This window comes from Haemaphysalis longicornis, unplaced genomic scaffold (genome assembly GCF_048455015.1).
Source record: "Haemaphysalis longicornis isolate Haplotype H1 unplaced genomic scaffold, Haemaphysalis longicornis Haplotype H1 scaffold_1, whole genome shotgun sequence".
Taxonomy (NCBI): domain Eukaryota; kingdom Metazoa; phylum Arthropoda; class Arachnida; order Ixodida; family Ixodidae; genus Haemaphysalis; species Haemaphysalis longicornis.
In genome coordinates, this window is record NW_027526203.1 from 243540159 (window position 1) to 243564091 (window position 23933).

Consider the following 23933-nt stretch of genomic DNA (forward strand, 5'->3'; position numbering starts at 1 on the left):
CTCCTGCAATTAGTGCCTAACCAATTTTCTAGCAGGAAAAAAAATGTTTTCTTGGACCCCTAAAATTAGTCAATTTTCCGGCGGTAGCGAAAGAGTTAAAAGGCGAGTTCCGAATTGAGACCGTGCCCATAGTGAGCATAACAGGGATGTGATGCTCATAGGGCTGCACATGAGAATGACGCGATGCAGTCTTGCTATCGGGGACATACGGCTTTTCTGGAAAGAGATGAGCCATTGTTAGCTGTAAATTGTTTAAGGTATTGTTCGTGCAGCAGCCAGGCTTTCAAGCCTAGGCCGTAACTTTAACTCACGGTGCGAGCTTTGCAACAGAGTAACTCTCAGAAGTGGATAGACATGAGCCTTGAGGGCATTCATGACTAATGCCATCTGGCTGGGATTCGAATGAGCAACGGACACTATGATCAAGGGTAGTTCACCTGAGTCACTCTCGTATCGCTGTCCAGAGTAATTCCATTGGCAGCGAGCTCGCTGGTCTCAGCAGTCCGCCTTGGCACGAATTTAGCAGTGGTGCCGTTTGACTGAGCTCATCTGAACCTCGTCACGGGGAGAGAGAGAGAGAGTGCGCCACCTTGCTGGCCGTATCATCTACTAGTCTCTACTCAATGGTGACCATGGATGGTCGGGTTGTGATCACGGATTGCGATCTATGGATTGGGATCACAGCACTCAGCTACCCATATCTGCCAGAGAAATGGTAACCCCACTGTGGTGACTACAGTATCACAGTACAGAGGGGAAGTGCTGGCCAACTGAGCCAACCCAACATCGCATCGGGCACATAGTGGCTGGCACACCAGACCTGTGACGCCTGTGGTGTACTATCATTATAAATTTAAATACGAACGGTGCGCATGGTTTTTAGTATATGATCCGCATTCTAAGTGAGGGGCTGCTCCTGTGCATTAAAGGGACACTGAAGTGATATGTAAACATTGCGGGATTACTAGCGCAAATTGTAGTCCGGAGTCCCCAGGCCATGTTTCGACCACTCTAGGCGCGTTTACGCGATTTTATTTAGTAGAAAAACTAATTCGAAAACGCTGTCCTCCTCTCTTTACGCTCGCCCATTTTCTGTGGCGCTTTCGTGTGACGTCAGGAGGGGATGAGCTGGCAATTGGCTGCGCCACGGCTGCGCTACTGCACGGCTCCCCGGCCGACAGAGTCAGTCGGCCCAGCGTCTCGTCCGCCGGCCGCCGGCGGGTCGTCGCAATCAAGGAGGTTAAAAAAAAATTGCTTGGTCGCAATTCGTTCGCTTAGTTGAAACGAAGCCAGGACACGTTTGTGAATGGAAGAATGTGCCTTTCTTTACTTGGTTTGTTTGTACACTGTATCTAGCTCCAAGTCAAGGTCGCTTCACACAAGCGCTGCACATGCGACGCTTCGCTGACTGGTACGCCAGTAGGAAAATATAAGGCCTCTTGAAGGCGGGAGAAGAGTCAGCGAAGTCAATATAGGTACTAAGGAAATAAAATCAACTGATATTTTTACCGTACAGCGTAAAACTAGGGCCGGGAAGCACTTCTTTGCCCTGGGCGAACAAGCACAGCGGTCAGCAGCACGACTACGCATCTGCGAACGCTTTTCCGTCTACGAAATGCAATTGCTAGACGTGAGCTACTGTGGAAACTCGGGCGACGCTTACTGCACGATCGCAGTACAACAAATAGTCACCTAAGCGGCTTGAAATGCCAAAACTAAATAAAAGTGTAAACCGGTTGTACAATATATACCCTATATTAGCAAGGCACTCGCGTCCCGCTCCGTGGCCTAGCGGTCTGGGGCGCTAGGATTTCACCGCAAATGTTTTGCGAGTCACGAGTTCGAATCCCCGCGGGTACGTGCTTTTTTTTTTTTTTGTAAGTTAACTTTTTTGTTTTCCGCCGATGTTTTCTATGTTGAGTTCACCTTTTTTGGGGCCGCAACGTTCATGGCTGCACGAACTAGTTCACAAAACGCGCGCAGGCTGGCACTGGCGCGCTAGCGAGTTCTCGTTGGCGTGCTGTTGCCATAAGCACCGACTGCTTGCAGGCAGTGGGCACAGGCCAGAATGAACAGACCCTTGGCCTGGTGCGAACACGCTTTTTACGATACAGGCATGAGGGAGGCAAGCTCCAAATATGGGGGAAAAGCGCATGACATTTGGGCGTCTGCGGGTACGCGGAGGGCGTTCATGCACTGCGTAGGTCTCGGCTAGTGAATGCTACGACTACAAGCCGTCCTGGGAGGCTTATCTTGTGCATTTTACAGCCGACAACATGGCAGAAGCGCGGTACGATGATTACTGAGATATTGAAAATGCCCATCCAACAACGCCATCGGTTGTGTTTTACAGAACCGAAACTGAACCCGAAACTTGTTTGATTGCTAACCTTGGGTATCGTCCAATCACGGCGCCCCTCCTCCCAACGTCACAGCCTTAGTTGGTGCGGCCGCCGCAAACCGCGCATGGTAGTTTTTCTTCTTTCGCGCTTTGTAAAATAATTACCGATTTGTCAACCGGATAAACGATGAAAAGTGTGCTAATTTGAGCCAGTCTACGCAGTGCAAGCAAAAACGGGAGCTTGACAAATTCACTTCAGTGTCCCTTTAAGAGTAAGTGTCGGAGGGCTTTCCCAACCTTATACCTGCTGTGCGTACACGGCCCGTCACCAGGGAGCGCAGCATGTACAGAAAACCACACGCACCATTGTTTGTATTTCAGTTTATCACAACGGTACTCTCAGTTGGATTATCTTGTGATTTAGGAGCTTGCTATGGGGAGAGTACTGTAGCAGCTCCCAGCTGCACACAGCCACAAGTAACCAGGGTGTCAGAACGAAACAAAAACCAGAACCGAAAAACGAAAAAAACATTGTTTTTTCAAAACAATGAACGTGTAACCAAAACGTTATATATTATTTGGTTCAGGAGCTAAACCTAAAGAATTTGTTTCGGTTTTCGGTTCGTGTGGAAAGCTAAGGTATTTCAGCATTCATTACAACATCCATGCAGCATGGTGGGAGATTGCCGGCAGTTTGCTGGCATATAAAATGGCAGTGCCTATTGTGTGGACCAAACCGCAGGATAATGTCCAGCATTATTTTGTGGACCAGTGCACAGGGTAATGCTCAGGTTTATTCTGTAAACCGTAGCACAATATGGTTGAACCATATTCATCTAAAGTGACCTAAAAGATACCAATTCACACTTATTTACATAAACAATACACAGAATTGACTTAAGAGAACATGTGTTACAGCAGAAAGTTCACAGTTCAACTACAGGGACTTGAACCCAGGTTGTCAGTCAAAACCCAAGACTCTACCTCTGTGACACGGAAGCCGACGAGTGAGACCCTTTTAGCAGTAGCTCAAAACAGAACATCGCCCTGTGGTCTGGGCCACAGAATAAAGCTGGACATTACTCTGTGGTCTGGTCCAGAGAATAGGCAGTGCTATATAAAGTCGCCTTTCGTTTCGCTGGCACCATCTTTCCTTTGGCATGATTGCTGCATGCTTCCTTATACTCTTTCTGTTACCATCTAGAATTGTTTATATCACTATATGCCTGTCTCAATGGTCAATTGCTTAGCTCACCGCGTGATCACCCACCGCGGTGGCTCAGTGGCTAAGGCGTTGCGCTGCTGAGCACAAGGTCGCGGGTTACAATCCCGGCCATGGCGGCCGCTTTCTCGATGGAGGCGAAAAGCAAAAACGCCGGTGTGTGCAAGATTTCGGCGCACGTTAAAGATCCCCAGGTGGTCAAAATTAATCCGGAGCCCTCCACTACGGCGCGCCTCATCGCCTGCGTTGCTTCGGTGCATTAAACCCTACAATCAATCAATCAGTCAAACTCGCCGCGTGATTGCCGTCCGCAGAGTTGGCTGCGAAGCAGATGTCGCGGCCGTGTTTGCCCATAGTTTAGTTTATTTAAATTGTAATGAGGAATAGGTGAGACCACTGGCTAGCCGGCCCGTATGCCCTCTCATCAATCATTGTCCTCACCCGCCCTCACGAATCATCACCAGCAGTGGCCGTGAGGTAGAAGAGGCTGAGGACTAGTCTGTCCGACATAGCCTGGTCGACTCATTCCAGTGTCTGCGCTTCGCTACCACTAAATCAACCCTTGCTAGGTTTGCTAAACGCTACCCTTGCAAAATATTTGTTTTATTTATTCATTCACTCATGTATTTATTATTTATTGATTTATTAATATAACTTGCATTCTCATAATGCATTGTTTTAAGGGGTTGCTATACATGAAGAAGCACAAAAATTCAGAAACTCGACCTAATAAGTAAGAAAAAGAAAATGCAACATTTGGCGTGATTGCAGCGACATACACAGATTGCAGCAAAAGCAGCAGATTACAGCGGCACACTCAATAAAAAGCAGCTACAGGTTACACTGCACTTGTACGCAAGGACCGCCAGAGTGCAGTGGAGACTCAATTCTCAATTTTTTTGTGTACTGTTATGAACCATTTTTTTTTTCGTTGTGGAGCTGAAACAGAATGGAAGTTTTATTTGATTTGTGGTATGAAACAGAAACCGTAATGAAAAACATTTCGTTCCAACACCTGCAAGTAATGTGGATGTAATTTGTTGGACTCCTCCTCCCCCCCATTGTGAGGTGCCACTTGGGAGAGAGGGAGGCAAGCACACCCATGGGTGGCCCAGAGAGGAGTGAGTTTGCACTGGGACACCCACTGTTTCTCGTGGGCCCCTCCACTCTCTTCAAGTAGTGACGGAAATGCTGCACCTTGACAGAAAACGCTGCTTCATGTTGCACCAAATGGCCGCCCTGTTAAGGGAAAAATTGGGCCACAGCTGTGCCAAAATCGCCTTGAGAAAGCCGAGGAAAACAGAACATCCATCAACATGTTCGTGCCTGGCGAGCCTTGAAAAAAAATTAACATTTCAGGAATGCAAAGGCAATATCAGATTTGTCAACCCGGGCTGCTGCGAAGTTCGTTTTTTCCACCATATTCCCTGCAGATGTCTTCTGACATCAGTCAGCCAACTGTCATCAGATGATACCTGCAGATGACAGGTGATATGTGCGAAAAATTGGTTTTGGCATCTGCCCGGCTGCGGGCAGACAGAGGAGGAATGGTTTCTGCAGAACTGCTATATTAGCTATGCCTAAATTTTGTCATTTTTCATTCATTCTCGCTTGCACATTCTGCAGTTCGACTGGGAGCAAAGAGAGGAATAGAAAAGTGGAAGAAAGAAAAAAAAAACTGAAAGCAATTTGCAGCATGTGGCATGAAGCCGAAGAGTGTTGTGTTCCACCGCAGTGTCGTCAGTAAGGCTTTTCGGACATTGCTGCCCCATTGTTTGAGTTGGCAGGGGAAGTGGGCTGTTACACGTGTTGCTCCCGAATTGAAGCTATTTTCCTGCTCATTTGGAGCTTCAACCATGTCAATCTGCCCACCTGGTTCTTCAGTTTCAGTGTGGAAAGCTGTCGACGCGGCAACAAAGTTAGTCATTGTCAACCTCCGGAGCTGAGCCAGGGAGCGAAGAACTGCGACCTGGTTAAAGAAATATGACCTGTCCAAGTTGACAATTTCTACAATATTTAAAGACAGTGGAGGTTTTCAGCTCCAAGGTCAATGCCAACCCATTGATGAGGAAGCGCATTCGAATGGTTTGAACAAACCCTTCTCAAATGGTTTGTCAAAGCTTGGTTCAGGGACGTACCGTTGGGTGGTCCATTGATGCTGAGCAAAGTAATGGACTTTATGTTTCTCTTTGTCGTCCCTGATTTCAACCCAGGCAGTGGCTGGCTCCACCACGTGAAATGCCACCATGGCATTTCTTTTAAAGGGACACTGAAGTGAATTTGTCAAGCTCCCGTTTTTGCTTGCACTGCGTAGACTGGCTCAAATTAGCACACTTTTCATCGTTTATCCGGTTGACAAATCGGTAATTATTTTACAAAACGCGAAAGAAGAAAAACTACCATGCGCGGTTTGCGGCGGCCGCACCAACTAAGGCTGTGACGTTGGGAGGAGGGGCGCCGTGATTGGACGATGCCCAAGGTTAGCAATCAAACAAGTTTCGGTTTCGGTTTCGGTTCTGTAAAACATATCCAATGGCGTTGTTGGATGGGCATTCTCAATATCTCAGTAATCATCGTACCGCGCTTCTGCCATGTTGTCGGCTGTAAAATGCACAAGATAAGCCTCCCAGGACGGCTTGTAGTCGTAGCATTCACTAGCCGAGACCTACGCAGTGCATGAACGCCCTCCGCGTACCCACAGACGCCCAAATGTCGTGCGCTTTTCCCCCATATTTGGAGCTTTACTCCCTCATGCCTGTATCGTAAAAAGCGTGTTCGCACCAGGCCAAGGGTCTGTTCATTCTGGTATGTGCCCACTGCCTGCAAGCAGTCGTAGCTTATGGTAACTGCACGCCAACGAGAACTCGCTAGCGCGCCAGTGCCAGCCTGCGCGCGTTTTGTGAACTAGTTCGTGTAGCCATGAACGTTGCGGCCCAAAAAAAGGTGAACTCAATATAGAAAACATCGGCGGAAAACAAAAAAGTTAACTTACAAAAAAAAAAGCACGTACCCGGGGGGATTTGAACTCGTGACCTGCAAAACACTTGCGGTGACACACCTAGCGCCTCAGACAACTCAACCACGGAGCGGGATGCGAAGGCCCGTCTAATATAGGGTATATATTGTACAACCTGTGTAGACTTTTATTTAGTTTTGGCATTTCAAGCAGCTTAGGTGGCTATTTGTTGTACTGCGCTCGTGCAGTAAGCGTCGCCCGAGTTTCCACAGTAGCTCACGTCTAGCAATTGCATTTCGTAGACGGAAAAGCGTTCGCAGATGCGTAGTCGTGCTGCTGACCGCTGTGCTTGTTCGCCCAGCGCAAAAAAGTGCTTCCCGCGCCCTAGTTTTACGCTGTACGGTAAAAATATCAGTTGATTTTATTTCCTTAGTACCTATATTGACTTCGCTGACTCTTCTCCCGCCTTCAAGAGGCCTTATATTTTCCTACTGGCGTACCAGTCAGCGAAGCGTCGCATGTGCGCTTGTGCAGCTCTTGTGTGAAGCGACCTTGACTTGGAGCTAGATACAGTGTACAAACAAACCAAGTAAAGAAAGGCACATTCTTCCATTCACAAACGTGTCCTGGCTTCGTTTCAACTAAGCGAACGAATTGCGACCAAGCAATTTTTTATAACCTCCTGGACTGCGACGACCCGCCGGCGGCGGCGGACGAAACGCTGGGCCGACTGACTCTGTTGGCCGGGGAGCCGTGCAGTAGCGCCGCAGCCAATTGCCAGCTCCTCCCCTCCTGACGTCACACGAAAACGCCACAGAAAATGGGCGAGCGTAAAGAGAGGAGGACAGCATTTTCGAATTAGTTTTTCTACTAAATAAAATCGCGTAAACGCGTCTAGAGTGGTCGAAACATGGCCTGGGGACTCCGGACTACAATTTGCGCTAGTAATCCCGCAATGTTTACATATCACTTCAGTGTCCCTTTAAAGTGCTTGTCTACGAAGCGCTGTACGTATGTGAACCCAGACAACGTTGACGCGTGGTTTTGCAAAAACGTGCAAACAATTGCTAGTTATGGTGAGAAGGATGTTTACAACACTGACGAAACAGCACTGTTTCACGAGATTCTGCCATCCAATACCCATACTTTGAATGGAGACACGTGTTCTGGCGGAAAGAATAGCAAGGTACTGGTAACCGTTTTGCATCCGGTAGATTTGTCATTGGGAAGTTCCAAAAGCCTCAGTGCTTTGAGAACTGCGTGCCAGGGCACTATTGCCACAATGCTAAGGCTTGGGTGACTTGAAAATTGTTCGCCGAATGGCTTTTGGAGTTTGACTGCTACATTGCACACGAGAAACGAAAAGTTATACGTGTGCTGGACAACTGTGTGGCTGCACGATCCCTTACTGCAGTCACCCTCTTTTTCTTACCATCCAACGCCACATCAAAAATGCAGCCACCAGACTTGGGTATTATTTGTGCAACGAAGGCATTCTACCGGCGATGCATCATGTAGCATATGTTGATTGCGATCAACCAAACGGATGCCAACCTCCCTCTTTGTGGCAACCTGTTCAACGTGGTGGAGATGATCAGGGCATCACAGATGGAGATCACCGCTCAGTGCATTCACAATTCTTCCCGAAAGGTTGAATTTATAGACGGTATTCACATAAGTTTAGCGGGCGATTTCTTCTCTTGGCAACACTGAAAGCTGCCATGACCGTGACCACTGTGTCTGCGTATGTGTCGGCATCTCACAGAAGAAAAAAACAGGCCCCGGTGTGCGGCATCTGTGCCGTTGCCACGCGATTCTCGTCTGTGGTGTCAGTCAACAGATAGGAATAATTGCAGTGGCATTGTGTGGTGATGCTGTGATACTCCGCATCCCCGTTGGAGAATGGAGCCGTGGTAGCAAAAAGAAGCGGCACGACGCACGAAATGCCTACACTGCAACGTAGTTGCCTTAGGAACATCCTAGGAACACATGTCCGCCCACACCTTGCACACAGCTGAGTCATTCAGTACAAAAGCGAAATAATGCTTCTGAAGAAATTGTTAGGGGCACGTGAATGCCGATGAGATGCAGCAGTGGCGTAGTGGCGTAGCAGTGAGTGCATTGTTAGCTGGAAGACTAGCGACATCTATCGGCAAGTGGCCGAACGGCTGAAGTGGAAGCGTTTGTAGGAAGCTGAGTAATCTGTGGTCGGTACCAAAACTTGGCAGCTGGCAATCAAGTGCCGGCAGATGGTAATCACTTCCCTCATGTCTTGCGACAGGTAGGCTATAGGGTGCTGCGTGAAACAGAAGTTAACGTCGAGGTAATGCTTTTGGGCTCGCTGGGAAGGCCTCATGCTTCAGCCACCATGCCCGTGCCTGCGCGTCTCCATTGCTAGGCGACACACATGGTTGCCGGCATGCACGCCATGCCTGTGAATGAAACCTATAGACCCCGACCGAGCAAATCGGGACGACGTAGTAGTTCTGGAAACACCATACAAGCAAGACTTGGGAAACTTATTAATGCAAAGCTTGCTGTCAATGACGCCAAATGGGACAACTGATGACATTGAGATTGCCGAGGTGTGTACCAACAAAGGCATCGTTTGCCAGGTTCAAGTTCAGTGTGATACTTGGACATGCCTGCCTACATAGCATCTCTCACGGAACTTGTAGGTAGCAAGTCACTTGGTGACTAGCACATGTCCGTGCTGGACAAGTTGGAGGGCACAATGATTGCATCCACTTGACCAAAATAGACGTTCACTGCTGTAGATAAACTTCGGCTTTGTTTATGGTGCATTCCTAGTCTTTGGTGCATATTGGCAGGCGATTCGAATCGTGTGCGGGGCTGGGGTGTGCATGTGCTCTCTTCAGGCCTTTGTAGATTATTTTGCTCCAGCAGCAGTTCCTGTATGAATGACACGTGTGTTGTGAGTGGTGCCCCAAATCAGGGGTGTCAAGTGAGCGGGGCCCGAGTACTTGCACCTGTAGTGGTAGTTCCAACGGTTATCACTGCGGCTGATATTTGATGGCCTCTTTCAATAGCAATGTGTATGACGATTCATAGGACAATTTTCACCTGCATTATAAGCTATTTTCCCACTCATGTAAGTTTGTTTGAGCCAGGAGCTTTATGTGATCGAGCTGTAAACTTCGCTTCGGGGTTGCAGCCAGCGGCCTGTTGTCACCACTGGCTGCGCGGCATTTCGTTTCGAAGTCAGCGCAAGCCGGACACTTCCTGTTACACGTAGTGCCATCTACTAATTAGCTTTGAACACTGCCGCAATCTTTTTGGCTGCTAAAACGAGCTTTCTCTTCGACATTACATACTGGGCTTGAGAGCCAGCAATTCCACCTTCTTCTTTATCTCCGTGATTTTTAGGGGGGAATGCTCCCTTAGATCAAATCTACATATTCTTTTCAAAAATAAGGGTACTTTAGCATCTTTTAGGTCAGTTCATGTGCGAAGAGGAGCCTATAACCATATTTAATTAAGGTTCTGCATCGCACTGGAAGGTCCCATGCTGCAGTGAGTTGGAAACGGAATGTCACGGTGGTTGAGTTGTGAGCAGGCGTCCATGGCTGTGCCCACCATATGCGCACCGCATACCACGTTTTTGCAGGCAGGGAGCACTTACTACGCTTATAATGAACTGCAGATATAGCAAACATATACGGTGTGGCAGTCGAGTGCGCTGTGAGTGGGCGTGACTGCAACGCATGCGCGGGCATTGCTGCGCCCTTCCGCACGTGGCTGACAAGCGCTGCTCGGCATCCCTGCGGCTGTGCAGGGGACCTGACGCAGCCGCTGCCCAGCGTCGTGGTAGCCGAGCATGCCGACAAGGTGATCCAGGCCCGCTGGCACCCGGCGGACTTCTCGTTCGTCACCACCAGTGCCGACAAGACGGCCGTCCTCTGGGCCCTCCCGGTCAACTAGCAAAGGGGCTCGGAGGAGACTTGGCCCTGTGATAACTCTCGCTAACCCCCGCTCTGCCCGGCGTTCTCTTTCTTTCTTTCCCCCTGTGTGTGTGTGCTGCCAACTGCGCATTCCTCCCGGCGACTCACCTTGCTCTCCACGCTTTGGTGGGGAGCGTCAAAATTGTGCCCTGCCGTCATCGAATGGCCCTTTTGCTTTGCAGGTTGCACACTGTGAGCATAGTGGTCGCGCTTAGAGAGCGCTTCGCTTTTTCTGAAGTGCCATGTGGCAGGCAGACAATCTTCCTTGTGGCTACGTTTTCGCACTGAAGCATGTGCTGGCTACTCTGTTCTTTCGTGCATGGTGGCCCTGATTGGAACACGGGAGTGAATCGCAGAAGTAAAGACATCTGGCATTTTACCTGCTGCTGTGGCAAGAAGCCGTGTGATTTTTTTTTTTTTTCACTTGTATGGACATTTTTAAACTGCCATTTAAGTTCTTTTCTGCACTTGTGCACACAATTGTAATCTGGTTGTTCGTGTCCTTTTACTATGCAGCTTGCTACCAAGGAGACCAGCACTACAAATTTTTAAATTGATTTGAGGCTAAGTTTTTGTCGCGTCCATTCCTATGTATATTAGAACTACGTATGGTAAAGAGCACAATAAATTCCAATTAAAGGAATTAGGCATATTAGCATTCTTTAATGTCTGGTCTTCATTTGAGTGGTTAGCTTAGGTTACTATTTCAAGAAAACGTATTTGTGGTTTGCTTAATTAAGATGGTGCAATAAACAGGCCTCCAAAATTCAGCAGTGCAGATTCTGGTCAGAGCACTGTAGTCATTCGTAAGACATAAGCCACCCAGGCATGATTTTGTCAGTGGGAGGTTTAAGAAAGGTTCTTCTTGGTTAGCTGCTGTGGTACCTTTTATGCTTCTGATCAAAGTCGAGACATTTTATTTCTCTTAAAAGACCACTGTTCACGCACAACCTGCAAGTGCAGCATTTCTGATGATCGCATCTACTTAATTAAACAGGAACAAAACACCTTAAGGAGTGTGAAGCACAAAGATTTCTTCATTTTATTTTGGTCAAGAACATGTATAGTTTGTATGCCCAGCATACGTTTCTGTGCAATAACTTGTGTGAACACAGAGAGTTTGTTTTTAATGTGCTTCCCCTAGCGCAGATCTTCATTTTGTAGGTATGCTTTAGAACAAAGATTTAGGGTTTAGTAGTAAAAGGATTTCCTTTTTTTTTTTTTCGCTTTTTTTGGTAGCCTGGAAACATTAGCCACTAGGCAGACCAATCCCTTATGCTTTGTCTCAAACGCACATTCACATACCTTTTCTACCTGGTACATAGTTTTTTTTTTTTTTTCCAGCTGAATAGGAGAGGGTTAGAGGCCATGTGAGAGGGGTAGCGTTTTGCATTTACACCATGTGTGAGAGGGTCACAATTGATTGGCAAGATAAGCTCATGCGGCTTGGTGCTACTTCTGCATGAGCAGCAATAGCCTATTAAAAATCTGACTGCAGTGTGCTTATGTACCCATTTCGATGTTGTTAAATCTAGCCTGGGCTATCAGCCAAATCTTCGAAAGCTGCTTCTCTCGTCAACGTGCCATCAGCTGTCGTCGTAGGGCCGATGTATGACTTTTTGTTTACATCTGTCCGTAGTATGGTAGAGAGTTCTGCTTTTCAGTGTCCTCTGGTGAGTTATTTTGTTGTCATAATAGTCAAGAGGAGCATAGAACTGAGAATCTCGCCTGCAACCTTATTATGTTACTTAAAGCGTTGAGCTTTCAGCTTTCTTATTTTTACCAATCTTCCTTCTATGTTAGATTTTAGGAAAGTTTTTATTTAACAGCTTTGTTGTCAATGCCATATCCGCCACAAACGTAAGGAAATAGTTTGGGCAAATGTAAAAAAATTGTTCTGATAACAGCAAAAAGCTTGTGTATATTCGGCCTGGGGACTTATTGATCAAAGTTAAACTACACTGTGAATATACAAACATTCTTTTAGCTCCCCGTACACGCAGTTCTTTTGTTTGTCAAGTTTTTTTCTTTATACTAGTATTCACATTTGACGTATATTTTATAGCGAGAGCATGGTTGTGTTTTGAGCCACCACAGCATGGCATAAATTTTGTTCTTTATTTTCTTAATTTTTTTCCCTCTTTTGCAAAGGCATTGTCAAACACAGGGAATGTCTGCCAAGCTGATGGAGTGAAACTGCTTATATGGAGATACAGTGTTCTGCATGTTCAGGCCATCTCTGACAGGCCTGTTGCGCACGGCGCAGCAGTTGATGTTTTATTGTACATATTTTTTTTTTTGGCAAGTTACCGTAATTTAGTTGTACAAATATTTTGCTTACCAGCATGTGAAGTTTGAATGATGTGACTGCAGCTTGTATAGCTTGTAATAAATAATCGCATAATAAACTTCGCTTTCTGGAGTTGCACTGAGCCTTCTTGATGTGGGGGGTTCATCTTGGACCTCCCATTCATTGCAAATGGTTGTGTTTGAAGTTTTCACCAAATGTTGTGCAATTTACAGCTAGCCTTCAGTCGCTGCCATTTGGGAGGTCGCGATTGGGGTACAGTCGAAACACAAAGCAGCAAACCTATGCAGTGATAGCAGTACGAATAGGCAGTTTTATTATGTGCAATTAGGCTACATAACAGAACGACATAATACGAAATTATTACGCTATAGGTGACTGGAACAGTTACTGAAAAAGTCGCAGTTTTTGAAATGCAGAAGTGCAGCTGCTGTTGCCACGATAAGCAATGTTGATTGTGGCTAAGTTGGAGCCAACCATTTGTAATCGAAAAAATGTATTATTACCAAGTGTGGCAGTGTTTCACATCTCACTTGTTAGACACCCATTTAATATCAGTGATGCAAACACTCAATAATAGGAAATCATGGTTGTAATATGCAGCACGTGTAGATCAAATTCTATTGGCTATTGTTGCTACACATCATTTCACTAGTCATTTCCATCAGTGCTCTTCGAATAGTCATTGGAGTTTGTTAAAGGGGCCATGTAGATAAAACACATGTTGGGTTCATTCAAAAGATTGCCTCGTTAGAATCGTACTGGCACCACCTTTAATGCACACTTTGCTCAAATAAGCTATTTAATTAGGATGAAAGGGAATGGCCATGCAACCCACTAGCTCATTCTCACAATAAAACCTATGATGTCATATGAGCCCAGCTGTGCGTTTGGTTGAGGTCGGCAAAAGCAAACGCAAATCAGGCAGGGCTCATAAGCTCGCTGAACGAGCTATTTGCATTTAAATGTAATGCACACTGAAAGTTACGAAAATGCATGTAAACATAAAAGTACCGATGTGCACTGCTGTTGGTACTGGGCGCACTATGCTTGTTTTAGCTGCACAGCAGTTCGCTGCTTTGGAGTTGTTTTACACAACACCTACTGATTGGCATAAGCAACAGTGTATTACGTGACCCTGTTTGTCGAGCGCACCCCATGTTTACAAGCCAGGTGCAAATACGGTCAAAAACAAAGCAACAGTGGACAACAGTCCGCAACTCAGTATGGCAGCGCCATCTGGAAGGACTGGCGGTAAGCAAGGCTGAATAGCCTAATGACGCACTGGAAGTTTGTTTCGATACCCGCCCCTGTGACTTTGTGGCAGACGTCACGAAAACACACAATTTGGCAGGAGAATCAAAATTTTATCCTGCGTCATTGGCTGCCGGATAAGCGCTGGGGGCACCATAAAACTCGAAATCTTTCGAATAAAACAAACCTTTATTTAGTCTGCATGGCCCCTTTAAAGTGGCTTCAGAACATCTTCGTGGCCCATTTTACAAAGGCTGCTGGGCGCCAGTTCGATAAAAAAAAATGAGTTTCTTATAGAATGAAACGACTCTTTTCATGAAGTTTGAATCAATGTTTGTTTTATTCAATGCTGCCTTTAAAAGGATGGAAGGCTAGGGCAGGGTGTCTAACACCACCCCTCCATTAGTTGCACACCTAAATGATGCTTTGGCACCCCTATGCAGTGAAATGCTCTTGCAGTTAATACATAACTGCTCACATCTGTAGCCTTGTATGCTAGCTAGTTTTAGAAGCAGATAAGGCTTCCAAAGCACAAAATTGTTCTATACTTAACACTGGGTACTCCTTTACAGATCAGTATGAGCTGGCGATCAATTGTAGAATTGTGGGTCATGCACCTGCACTTTTTTCTGTCACTCCAATTGGCCCATGACAGTTCACATACACAAGGTAGTGGTGTGGTACCAGTGAGATGGCTCACCCACTCAGGGGGATTGACCAGGAAAGGTGTTTGAAATTGGGCAGAGCAAAAGTAGCACTTTTGAATTTGTAACAACAATGTACTAGTACTAATAATGGCCCTGCTGTTTTTTAGATAGGGTACTGGTTATCAAAGATATAATAATTGATGTTTAGTTAACCTCAAAGGAATTTTGCTGACATATAAATGCACTCATCATTATGTCATAATGTGCAATGATAATCTTTAAGCTTTACTTCTCAAGATCAGGAAAATAAATGGGATTCAATGGGCAGCTTTTTTGCAGATGGCATAGTATGTCAAGAGAAACTATATGACCGCAAATGGGCCAAAACAGTCCTAAACCAGACTTGTATGAATCTTTTAAGCAATTGAGTGGCCCATAAAGCTCAGGTCACAATGACTTGCCTTACTATTGCATTCGTGATGTATGCTAGTTCAGATGAAGGCACTTGTGTGATTTTAGGCAAGCAGTCGAGAGTGATGTAGGTTGCTCCTGTATACATTGCTGCCCTGTGAGCTTTCTATGCGGCTAGCTCTCATGGCGGGGAGGCAGGTTATTAACCAGTGCTAGAAGGGCCTATTTAAAAGGGGAGAAACGTTTGGTCGTGGCAAATACATTTCACACTACTCAGCCAGTAAGTGATTCGTAATCCTTGAGCAGCCGTCGCTGCTCAAGACAGCCGTCGCTGCATTAGAGCCCCCATTCTTGCCACCATCCTATACTCCGTGCAATGGTGTTTGTGTAAAGCTCCGGGCACCCTCTATCATGTCATGTAGTACTGCAATCGGAACCCCCACCTACCCACGTACCCTTCTGCTCTTCCCCTCCCCTGAACACTAGGAGAGAGCACTGCCCAGCTGCGACCCTGACAACCAGTTTTGGCTTGTGAAGAAAACCCGAGAAGCTGGACGGTCTCAAGGGATTGTGAAATAAGGACTCCTCCCCAGGGCTGACTGCTCTGTATGAATTTTTATTTCTCCTCCTCTGTTCATATTTCTTTTGTGTCCTATTTTGCGACCACACATGCATGATTTGATACAAGAAGTAATGAGCACAGGTTAAGAAGGCGATACGACAAGAGCTCTTTTGGTGATCGTTCTTCGTGTTATCTTTATTTGCAGAACTTATTCTCCCCATCAAATCATGGTGCAACTAGCCCCTGAGCAAGTTTTGTTAAGACACTCCTGTGATCAGTAGCATATCTTTGGTGGTGGTTACGTGCATGGCATATCTTGGAGACGGATCACTGGCTATACACGTACCAGAAAAATATAGCAATATTGCATCGTTTTGTTTTTTCAGCCACTGATAAGCAAACTTGAGTAATTACTATTCAGCCTCTTCCAACTGAATTATTTTTTTGTTGAGACAGTACCCCTGAGTAGAGAGAGTAAACATGTTTATTGTGAAAAGCAATGGGGAGGAGTCCGCAGTCCAAGATCCCCTGAGCTTGCCCAGCCTCAACAGCCGTCAACACCAGCAGGAGCTGGTCATTGAAGTCGGAGCTGGTCATAGGGTAGCTTTATCCCAAAGCTCGTAAGAAATGGAGGAATTTCGCGAATGTAGTGTAGCGCTGGCGCAGCCCCCTACCATATGAATGAGTGTCCCAGGGGCTCCGCAAAAGCAGCATAGTGGGGAACATATGGTGGGGTGCAATATATGGCACGTTGACACGTTCTACTAACTTATAGTTTTGACACGTTAACTTACGTCTAACTTACGTCTAACATGTCTAACTTATAGATGACACGTTCTAACTTATAGTGCTGAGTTAATCTGTTCCTATGGTTGTTCTTGGGCACAGTAAATAAACTTGATTGATTGACTGATGATTAATATTGTTGTTATTTTCGTCTACTACAAATCATCATCGCTTCAATGTCGGACGTAAGTGTAATTTTTTTACTTTGGGTAATGTCAGACGTAACTCAAGACATTGGGTTATCTTACAGTCAGGCATAACTTCAATTTCACTTTTGGGTTTCGTTGGAGATTACTCTAGACACTGCGAACAAACGTAAATAACAAAAAAATTATGAAAATGAGTAGGGATGGGCGAATATAGATTTTGAGGTTCGAAGCGAATTCGAAGCGAATAGTGATTTGGTCGAATAATTTCGAATCGAATAGTTCGAATAGTGCACATTGCAAATCACAAAGACAAATGAGCAACTTGTGACCTGACTAATGTACACATTTTTTTCTAATAATTAGAACTCACGTAGGCACAGCATTGTGTAAAACTATTACCAGTTGAACATTTATTGCAAAATCTTACACACAGCTTTCCTTTGCTGTATTCACAAGTTTTCATGAAGAAATGCCTGTTGCGCCACATGCTCTAGGTGCAGCAGTTTCCGCCGGCTGCTCATTCACAAGTTTAAGCGCCGCCTAGAAACTCGCAGAGTTAAGCGCCGCATAGAAGCTCCGCTAAAAAAAGAAGTATTGTAGCCACTAGTATCCTCGGCCGTAGCCAAGCAAAGCGCAAGTGGCTGGCCGCCATTTTGAATAGGCTCGCTTAGTGGTGCGGCGTACTGCCGCGCTGTGCGAGCCTATTCAAAATGGCGGCATGCCTATTCAAAATGGCGGCCTGTACAAGTCTGCTGGCTTGGTGCCACTATGTTCGAAGCAATGTCGTTTCAGTGCCGCCTTTTTTTTTTTAACGGAAAGTGTGCTGGCGGCCGAGAGCTTCGTCGAACCTCTAGGCAAGGTAGCAACTCGGCAGTGCCAGCACTGATAATAGAAATGTCCGCGTCGGTGGGTCTTGAGCCAAGCCTGGGGTAACTCTCGGAAAGCTTGACCGAAAAGCTTGGCTTTTAGCTGCCTATTCGGGAGCATCGAATAATTCGAAAATATCGAATACCTGCATTCGGATCGAAGCGAATAACGAATAGAGAGCTATTCGATCGAATATTCGACAATACCGAATATTCGCCCATCCCTAAAAATGAGCTAACAAAATTCAAAATTCCTAAAAAACTATGAAAAGTATTGTTTCATGCAGTGTGTCGACCCGAAAAAAAAAATACCGGTTCAGGCGAAATCATTTCGTTCCGGTTCGACAAAATCACATACCGAACCGGTTTGCGAACCGGTTCGGGAGCTTGAATCAGTTCGCGAACCGGTTCGATGAGTTGAATTATCACTTAAATTAGAAAAAACATCTAGTAGTTTAAAACAACAGTCAAATCAAAATATAAACAAAAATTCGAAATGCTGCTGTTCCCCAAGGGCAGTGGCGCAATCGCAAAGCAAACTTTAAACAATTACGAGATATTAGAAAAAAATTACACCATCTCGCCGAAGGGAACTATGTGGTGATGCAAAGCAGAATTTTTGGCGTCCATTCAGCTCATTGGACGGTGCAGCGTGTCTCAACCGAAGCAGCAACTAGGAAGCGGCGCACGGACCGGGTTTATTATATAGAGCAGATGGAGTGGAGAGGAGGAGACGCACATGCGCGCTTATCACGCACCTGGCGTGTTGCCGTTATGTTGAGTGATCTGGTGTTTAGTAGCGCCAGAGGGAATTCCTTGTCTGGGTCCACACCGGTGGCAAAGGCACGCAAGTACTGTTGTGTTACGGTGAGTAGGCGGTGGTGCTCGAGGCGCCGAAACTCGTCCATCATGTTCTTGTCGATGTTGTCGTGTCTGTGGTTGAATCGGTAGTCTCCGTCAGCGTTGGTGAGGTAAAGGTTGTTGACGTTGGTGCACCGGCTGAGAGCAACGTACACGCCCTCGTCTTCACAGCTTTGTCTTCTTCTTCTTCTTCTTCAGCGGTTCCCCTACGGGAAGATGAAGCTATCTCGTGATGGATTCTTTGGTTGGCCAATCCCTAGGGGCATCCTGCCAAAATCATCATCAGAAGCGCTGCGGGCGGGGTGAGAGCAACGTACACGCGCTCCTCTTCGCAGCTTTGTCTTCTTCACCTTCTTCGTCTTCAGCGGTTCCCCTACGGGAAGATGACGACGGGGGTTGAACGCGAAGCTATCTCATGATGGATTCTTTGGTTGGCCAGTCCCTAGGGGCATCCTGCCACAATCATCATCAGAGGCGCTGCGGACGAGGCACGGACGCGGGACATTCCCCTGAGCAAGAAACGCTAACATCCTCCTCTAAAGTTTTCAGTTCGTCGTTTCCGTTGACGTTCAGCTTCGCATGCCTTCGTTGTATCAGTATCTTCTTGACGTAGTTTGAATGAGTCAAGGACATAAGGCGCGTTCGTAGCACTTGCTCCTGTCTCGTTTTTGTAGCGCAGTGGAAAGAGCGCCGCGTACCTCCCGTTGCGGCCAGAGAGTCGTGGTATCAAAACCGGGCGCCTCTAACTATTTCTTTTTTTATAGTGTAGGGGGAGAGGTGTGGACAATGGATGGACGCCGGACATATATCCTCGAGCAAGAGATGCTTTGCATCTAAAACAGATGAAGTGGCGGCGATTTACCACCTACTCTCTCACCCAGACTTTATGTTGTCCTAGCGACTATTCATAAAGCCACCGCCAAGAGATATGACGGTGGGATGTATTTTCTACCCTTTCCTTTTCTGTTGAAATCGCAATCGTCGCTATGGAATCGCCCGTCACGCTAACCTTGAAGCCATAAATTTAAGCCTGCGTACTGGCGTGTTCAAATTCCAGCGCTTAATACCAATGGCGCACATTTTTATATTTGTAACAAAACAGAAAAATCCTACAACAGGCACATAAATACTACCAATGAATTAGATTATTTGGGCACCCTGAATAATTTGTTAGCTGTCACCTTATCGAATGTGTTAGCCACACTTTTGTTAAAAGTTAGCTTTAGTTAATACTCAGTCACTGCATTATATTGTTCTGACCACTGCAATTCCTTTTGTGATAGCTGTACTGGATGTGTGCATTACAATCAGTATGTCGTCGTACCGCCTAACCCCCGGCCATCGTTCCGTGTGCTACATTGCGGAATCTTATAACAGATTATGCTGTTACAAAATGAAAGGGAAATTTGACGCACGGAGCATGAGATGGGACTTTTCTGGGTAGACGCTCTTTCCACAGCAGTACTCCCCTCCGGAACAAGTAGCAGTAGAAGTAATGTACCGAGTTGGGCAGTCAGTACAAGTGCACCTTCGAAAAAAAGCAGATCTGAAAGCGACAAAACTGCAGAACAAGCAGAAAAGATGATCACCGGGCAAATGGGGCAGTGTGAGGTACCGGCCTGCCTTTCTGCACGTGCCATCTGCTTTATTATTGTTTCTGCTTCCAAGACAAGGTCGAGGGCTGCAGTTTTTAGATGCAGAGCATCTCATTCACTCGCCTTGTCCCTCCGGCGTCGTCGGCGTTGTCCGCCCCTCCCCCATTCTCCTCGCCGCGCCAGCTGCGCTCTCCGCCGCTCACCCCCTCTCCTCTCCGATAGCGAACTCTCTCTCGCGAGGGGCATTGGATTGGATTCGATTGGATTGGATTGGATTAAAGTGGATTGTGTTGCGTCATAGCCGCGGCACGTTGCGCCATAGCCGTGGCAGACGCGCTGGGGCCGGCGCATATGCAGTACTCTCTCTTCCGCGGTTTCCTCTCCTTCGGGCGCGCTGCGCATATAACCGGTGTGCCGTTCTCCGGCGAAGCAACATCCACGCTTGGCTCAAACACCTAGAGTCCACGCCGCTTTACAAGTACGCCAACGTCGTCATCGACTGGGACCGGCTTACGCAGTCCCCTCAACGTTATGCGCGCTATAAAACGCGGTCCCTTCGCCGCTCCGCCTATGCGTCGCATCTACACAGGGGTTCCCGCGAGGGGAGGTGGGAGTTTTTTGTTAAGAGTTTTCCCTGACATATCTGTGGTTATTTGTATCTGTAAAAAACGGAACTTGTCCACTGTACTGTCCTCAAAAACTGACCACGGAATTCATTTCCTTCGCGTTGATGACACGTTTGGTTGTGAAAGGCAGGGAAAAGAAAAGTAACGTTTTGGTGCTTTTTTTTTTACTTATTTGGTTTAACTTCCTTACTTTTTGCGTAATATTTTACAACAACAGGATTCGCCTTTTCTTTTTTGTTGTTTTCCATGTACACAAATTTAAAAAAAAATCTGGTGCATTTGATGGCCCGTGCTATATCTCTGCTCCGAGGCACAGGTTATGTTGGAGGCCAGCAGATTTATTTTAACCAGCTGGCGATACGTGGATCAAAATCTCGATACACGGACGTTCTCGATTTTCATCTGCTTCAGAAAAACTGTCGTGGGGATGGTATATCGAGGCCACTTGTGGTCAGCAGCAAACGGCTTAGCCACTGAGCAGCTCCTGCGGTCACACTTGTCAAGTATTAACAATTGCACACATCGGGTGTGGGCTTTCGCTGTTGAGCAGTGGAGCCCTCCTGCAGCCTGATTGCTCCAATAAAGTCGCAGCTAGGGAAGGGCAAAGTCATTTTATCCCCTGCAACCTTCTGAGAATGACATTTCGTTTGGTCAGTACGCTCGCTCTTCCAGCAGCAACAGACCATTAATTGCTACATTGGTGCTCATTCATTTCCCCTGTTGTACGTTACATAGAGCGTGATAGAAGTGTTCAATTGTCTGAAGGGGAAAGTGTGCGAGCCGGTACGAAGTTGATGGTACGCATAGGCGTGCGCAGGGTTCTCGATTGGGGGGGGGGGGGGGGGGGGGGGGGGCGGGGGGGGGCGAAGTCTGCCCCCCCCCCCCCTTGCGATGGAATTGCAACACATACAAAATATTTCTGAGCAGAAATTTTTACTTTAATGTGTTACATTGGCAAAATATGGGCCAATTTGGCGCCCCCCCCCCTGCCTCCCCTGTGCGCACGCCTATAGTGCTGTTACGTTAAAATAGTAACCCTGCGAAACGTCTTGCAGGGCGCATTAATTGTTGCGCCGCGCATTCCCGAAGACAAGGGTGACGTTGCCACGAGTATTCTTGGTGACAGTCATCCTGGACGGCGCATCACATGACTGAGGCGTTCCTCGTTCCGTCGGTGGCTTGCAACATACTTTCTAGAGCATGAAGTCGTTTAAACCAAATTTCACTACAGGAAAGTCTGGAACTGCAATCAGGTGCCGTCATGGGACTGCTGGAAAAGGTTACATTTTTACTTCACCTGCCTTTCAAATTTCTGTGCTCCGTGATTGACAACTCTTTTCCCGACGGTGGCTCGAGTTTCTTTTCCTCCTAGCAGCACGACGCTCCCTATGCACTACTTTGGAGCAAGCACTGCTTGCTTTCTTGAGGCGCTGTGTGTTGCTTTTTTCCGGGCTGTTAATTCGCGACAAAAAGCCACAGAAAAAAGAGCTCTGAACAGATGCAGCGAACGCCGGAAAATCGGATCGAATTGAGCAAACCAGATCCATGATGGGGAGAGCGGGCTGAGGGGACCAGGGGGGGGGGGGGGGGGGAGGAAAGGTGGTGTTACATATAGGCACGGGTGGCAGAAGACTACTGTCTTTCGATGGCATTTGCAGCAAAGGAAGCAGATACAGGGCCTTTTTTGTAATATTTCAGTTGAAAATTCAAATTATGGCGGTTTAACCCGCCGCGGCTGTGCATCTTGAGGACTCTGGATTACTTTTGATCACCTGGCGATCTTTAACGCGCGACGAAATCTTGACATACGATCGTCTTATTTTTCTTCTCCACATGGAAAGCAGCCATCGCGGCCGGGATCAAACCCGCGTCCTTGGGCTCAGCAGCATAACGAGCTACTCAGGTATTTTCCGTTACTGCCGTAATTTAAGTCTGATAGGGGATGTAAAAAGCTGCTTCCGAAGCGCGCTGGTTCGTCATGTGTATATTTGTTTACTACCGTAAAAACGTAAAGCGCCATAGATATGTTTACCATCCTGGCGCCTTATTGTGTTGGTGCTTAATCGAATTCGTTGCTCCACACATATCAGCCACGAGTAACAAAGCAATAAAGAAGCAAAACAAATGGATGAATTTAATTTATATATAAAACACAAGCGTTAATTCGAATGGCAAGGAGATGCCACCTCAGTAGAGTTGTAACTTTCCATCAAATAGTGAAGGGCGTGAAAAAAAGATTTCTGTTTGATGTTTTTTTAGAAAAATATCGAAAATTAAAAAAAAACACGATTCCGAACATATATCAAGAGCTCGACATGCTTTTAAATGGCTGCTGAAGAACTTTTAAAAAAAAATGTTGGGGGCATTCCTTTTTAGTTTTCTTGACAGCGAATTCGGAAAAGATGTTTATTTCTTGTAAAAACACCAAAACAGCCTTTTTTTTTTTTCGTGAAAGCAAACGACCCCTTCCCGGGGTGCGGTCAGAGCACTGACTACTTTTCGCGATCGGGCAGCGGTAGATAACGTCCTATTCGGAAGCCCCGGAGCTGCGGTGACCACTCGGCCCGCAGAGCTCATTCTGTTCCCTTGAGATACGGGCCATAAAGTCCCTAGGAAAATGGAAGACGCACAAAATCTTTCTTTATAATAGGTGAGCTTGAAGGAAGCATAAACTGAACAAGTCTGCTCGCGGCGAGCTTTAAAAAAGAGTTTTCCCCAAACGACTCATCGCCAACTTTGGATTTTGTGCAGATATGGATCGTCGCTTTCACTACCAGCGCGAACACACCAGCGCAAACACAGATCACCGTAAAGCACAGTTCAAGCCAACGCCATTTGTGAGCGTATGGGCCTCAAAAAGTTAGCCAAGGCGATCAAAGACTGCAAAGACGGAACTTTGAAACCTTTCTTCTCGGTCAAAACCCACTAAGCTGACAACCCGTTCCGAGTCATAGTTGAGGACAAAGGCACATGGCAACGGACGCTTCCTTCAGGCAAAGCTCTCCTTGCTACCACTCTGAAGAAGTGGTAGAATTCTTTAAGACAGACCCGTGTATCGATCGATAATAAGGATCTGTATTACAGCATACCCCAGAACGAAGCAATCAGCACCGTGGAAGAAGCGATTGACACATACGGAGCTGTTAAGTTACAAAATCTGTGTGGGTTTTGCGTTAAGGATTTCTTACGATTGCTCGAGTTATACTTGAAATCCTTGTACATCGATTTTGAGGGGGATTTGTATGTGCAAGATGACGGCATTTCCGTTGGTTCGCGTTTGGCGCCCGTGTTGTCAGATATTTTTCTGGCTGCAGGGGACCGAGGAATCGGGGCAGAGCTTAGCAACACGAATGTGGTAGCCTGCTTCAGATATGTAGATGACTACTT

At 46.6% G+C, this 23933-nt stretch overlaps 1 protein-coding gene across 3 annotated transcripts in view; it reads left to right on the forward strand.

Annotated features, from left to right (window-relative positions):
• LOC144143435 (WD repeat-containing protein 47) overlaps positions 1-12909 on the forward strand; it is a 180260-nt gene extending 167351 nt beyond the window's left edge. For all 3 annotated transcript variants that reach the window (XM_077675192.1, XM_077675198.1, XM_077675203.1), the window contains exon 11: positions 10316-12909. In XM_077675192.1, the coding sequence (XP_077531318.1) occupies positions 10316-10461 (146 nt within the window). In that variant the 3' untranslated portion in view covers positions 10462-12909. The remainder of the gene's footprint in view (positions 1-10315) is intronic.
• The last annotated feature ends 11024 nt before the right edge of the window (positions 12910-23933 follow it).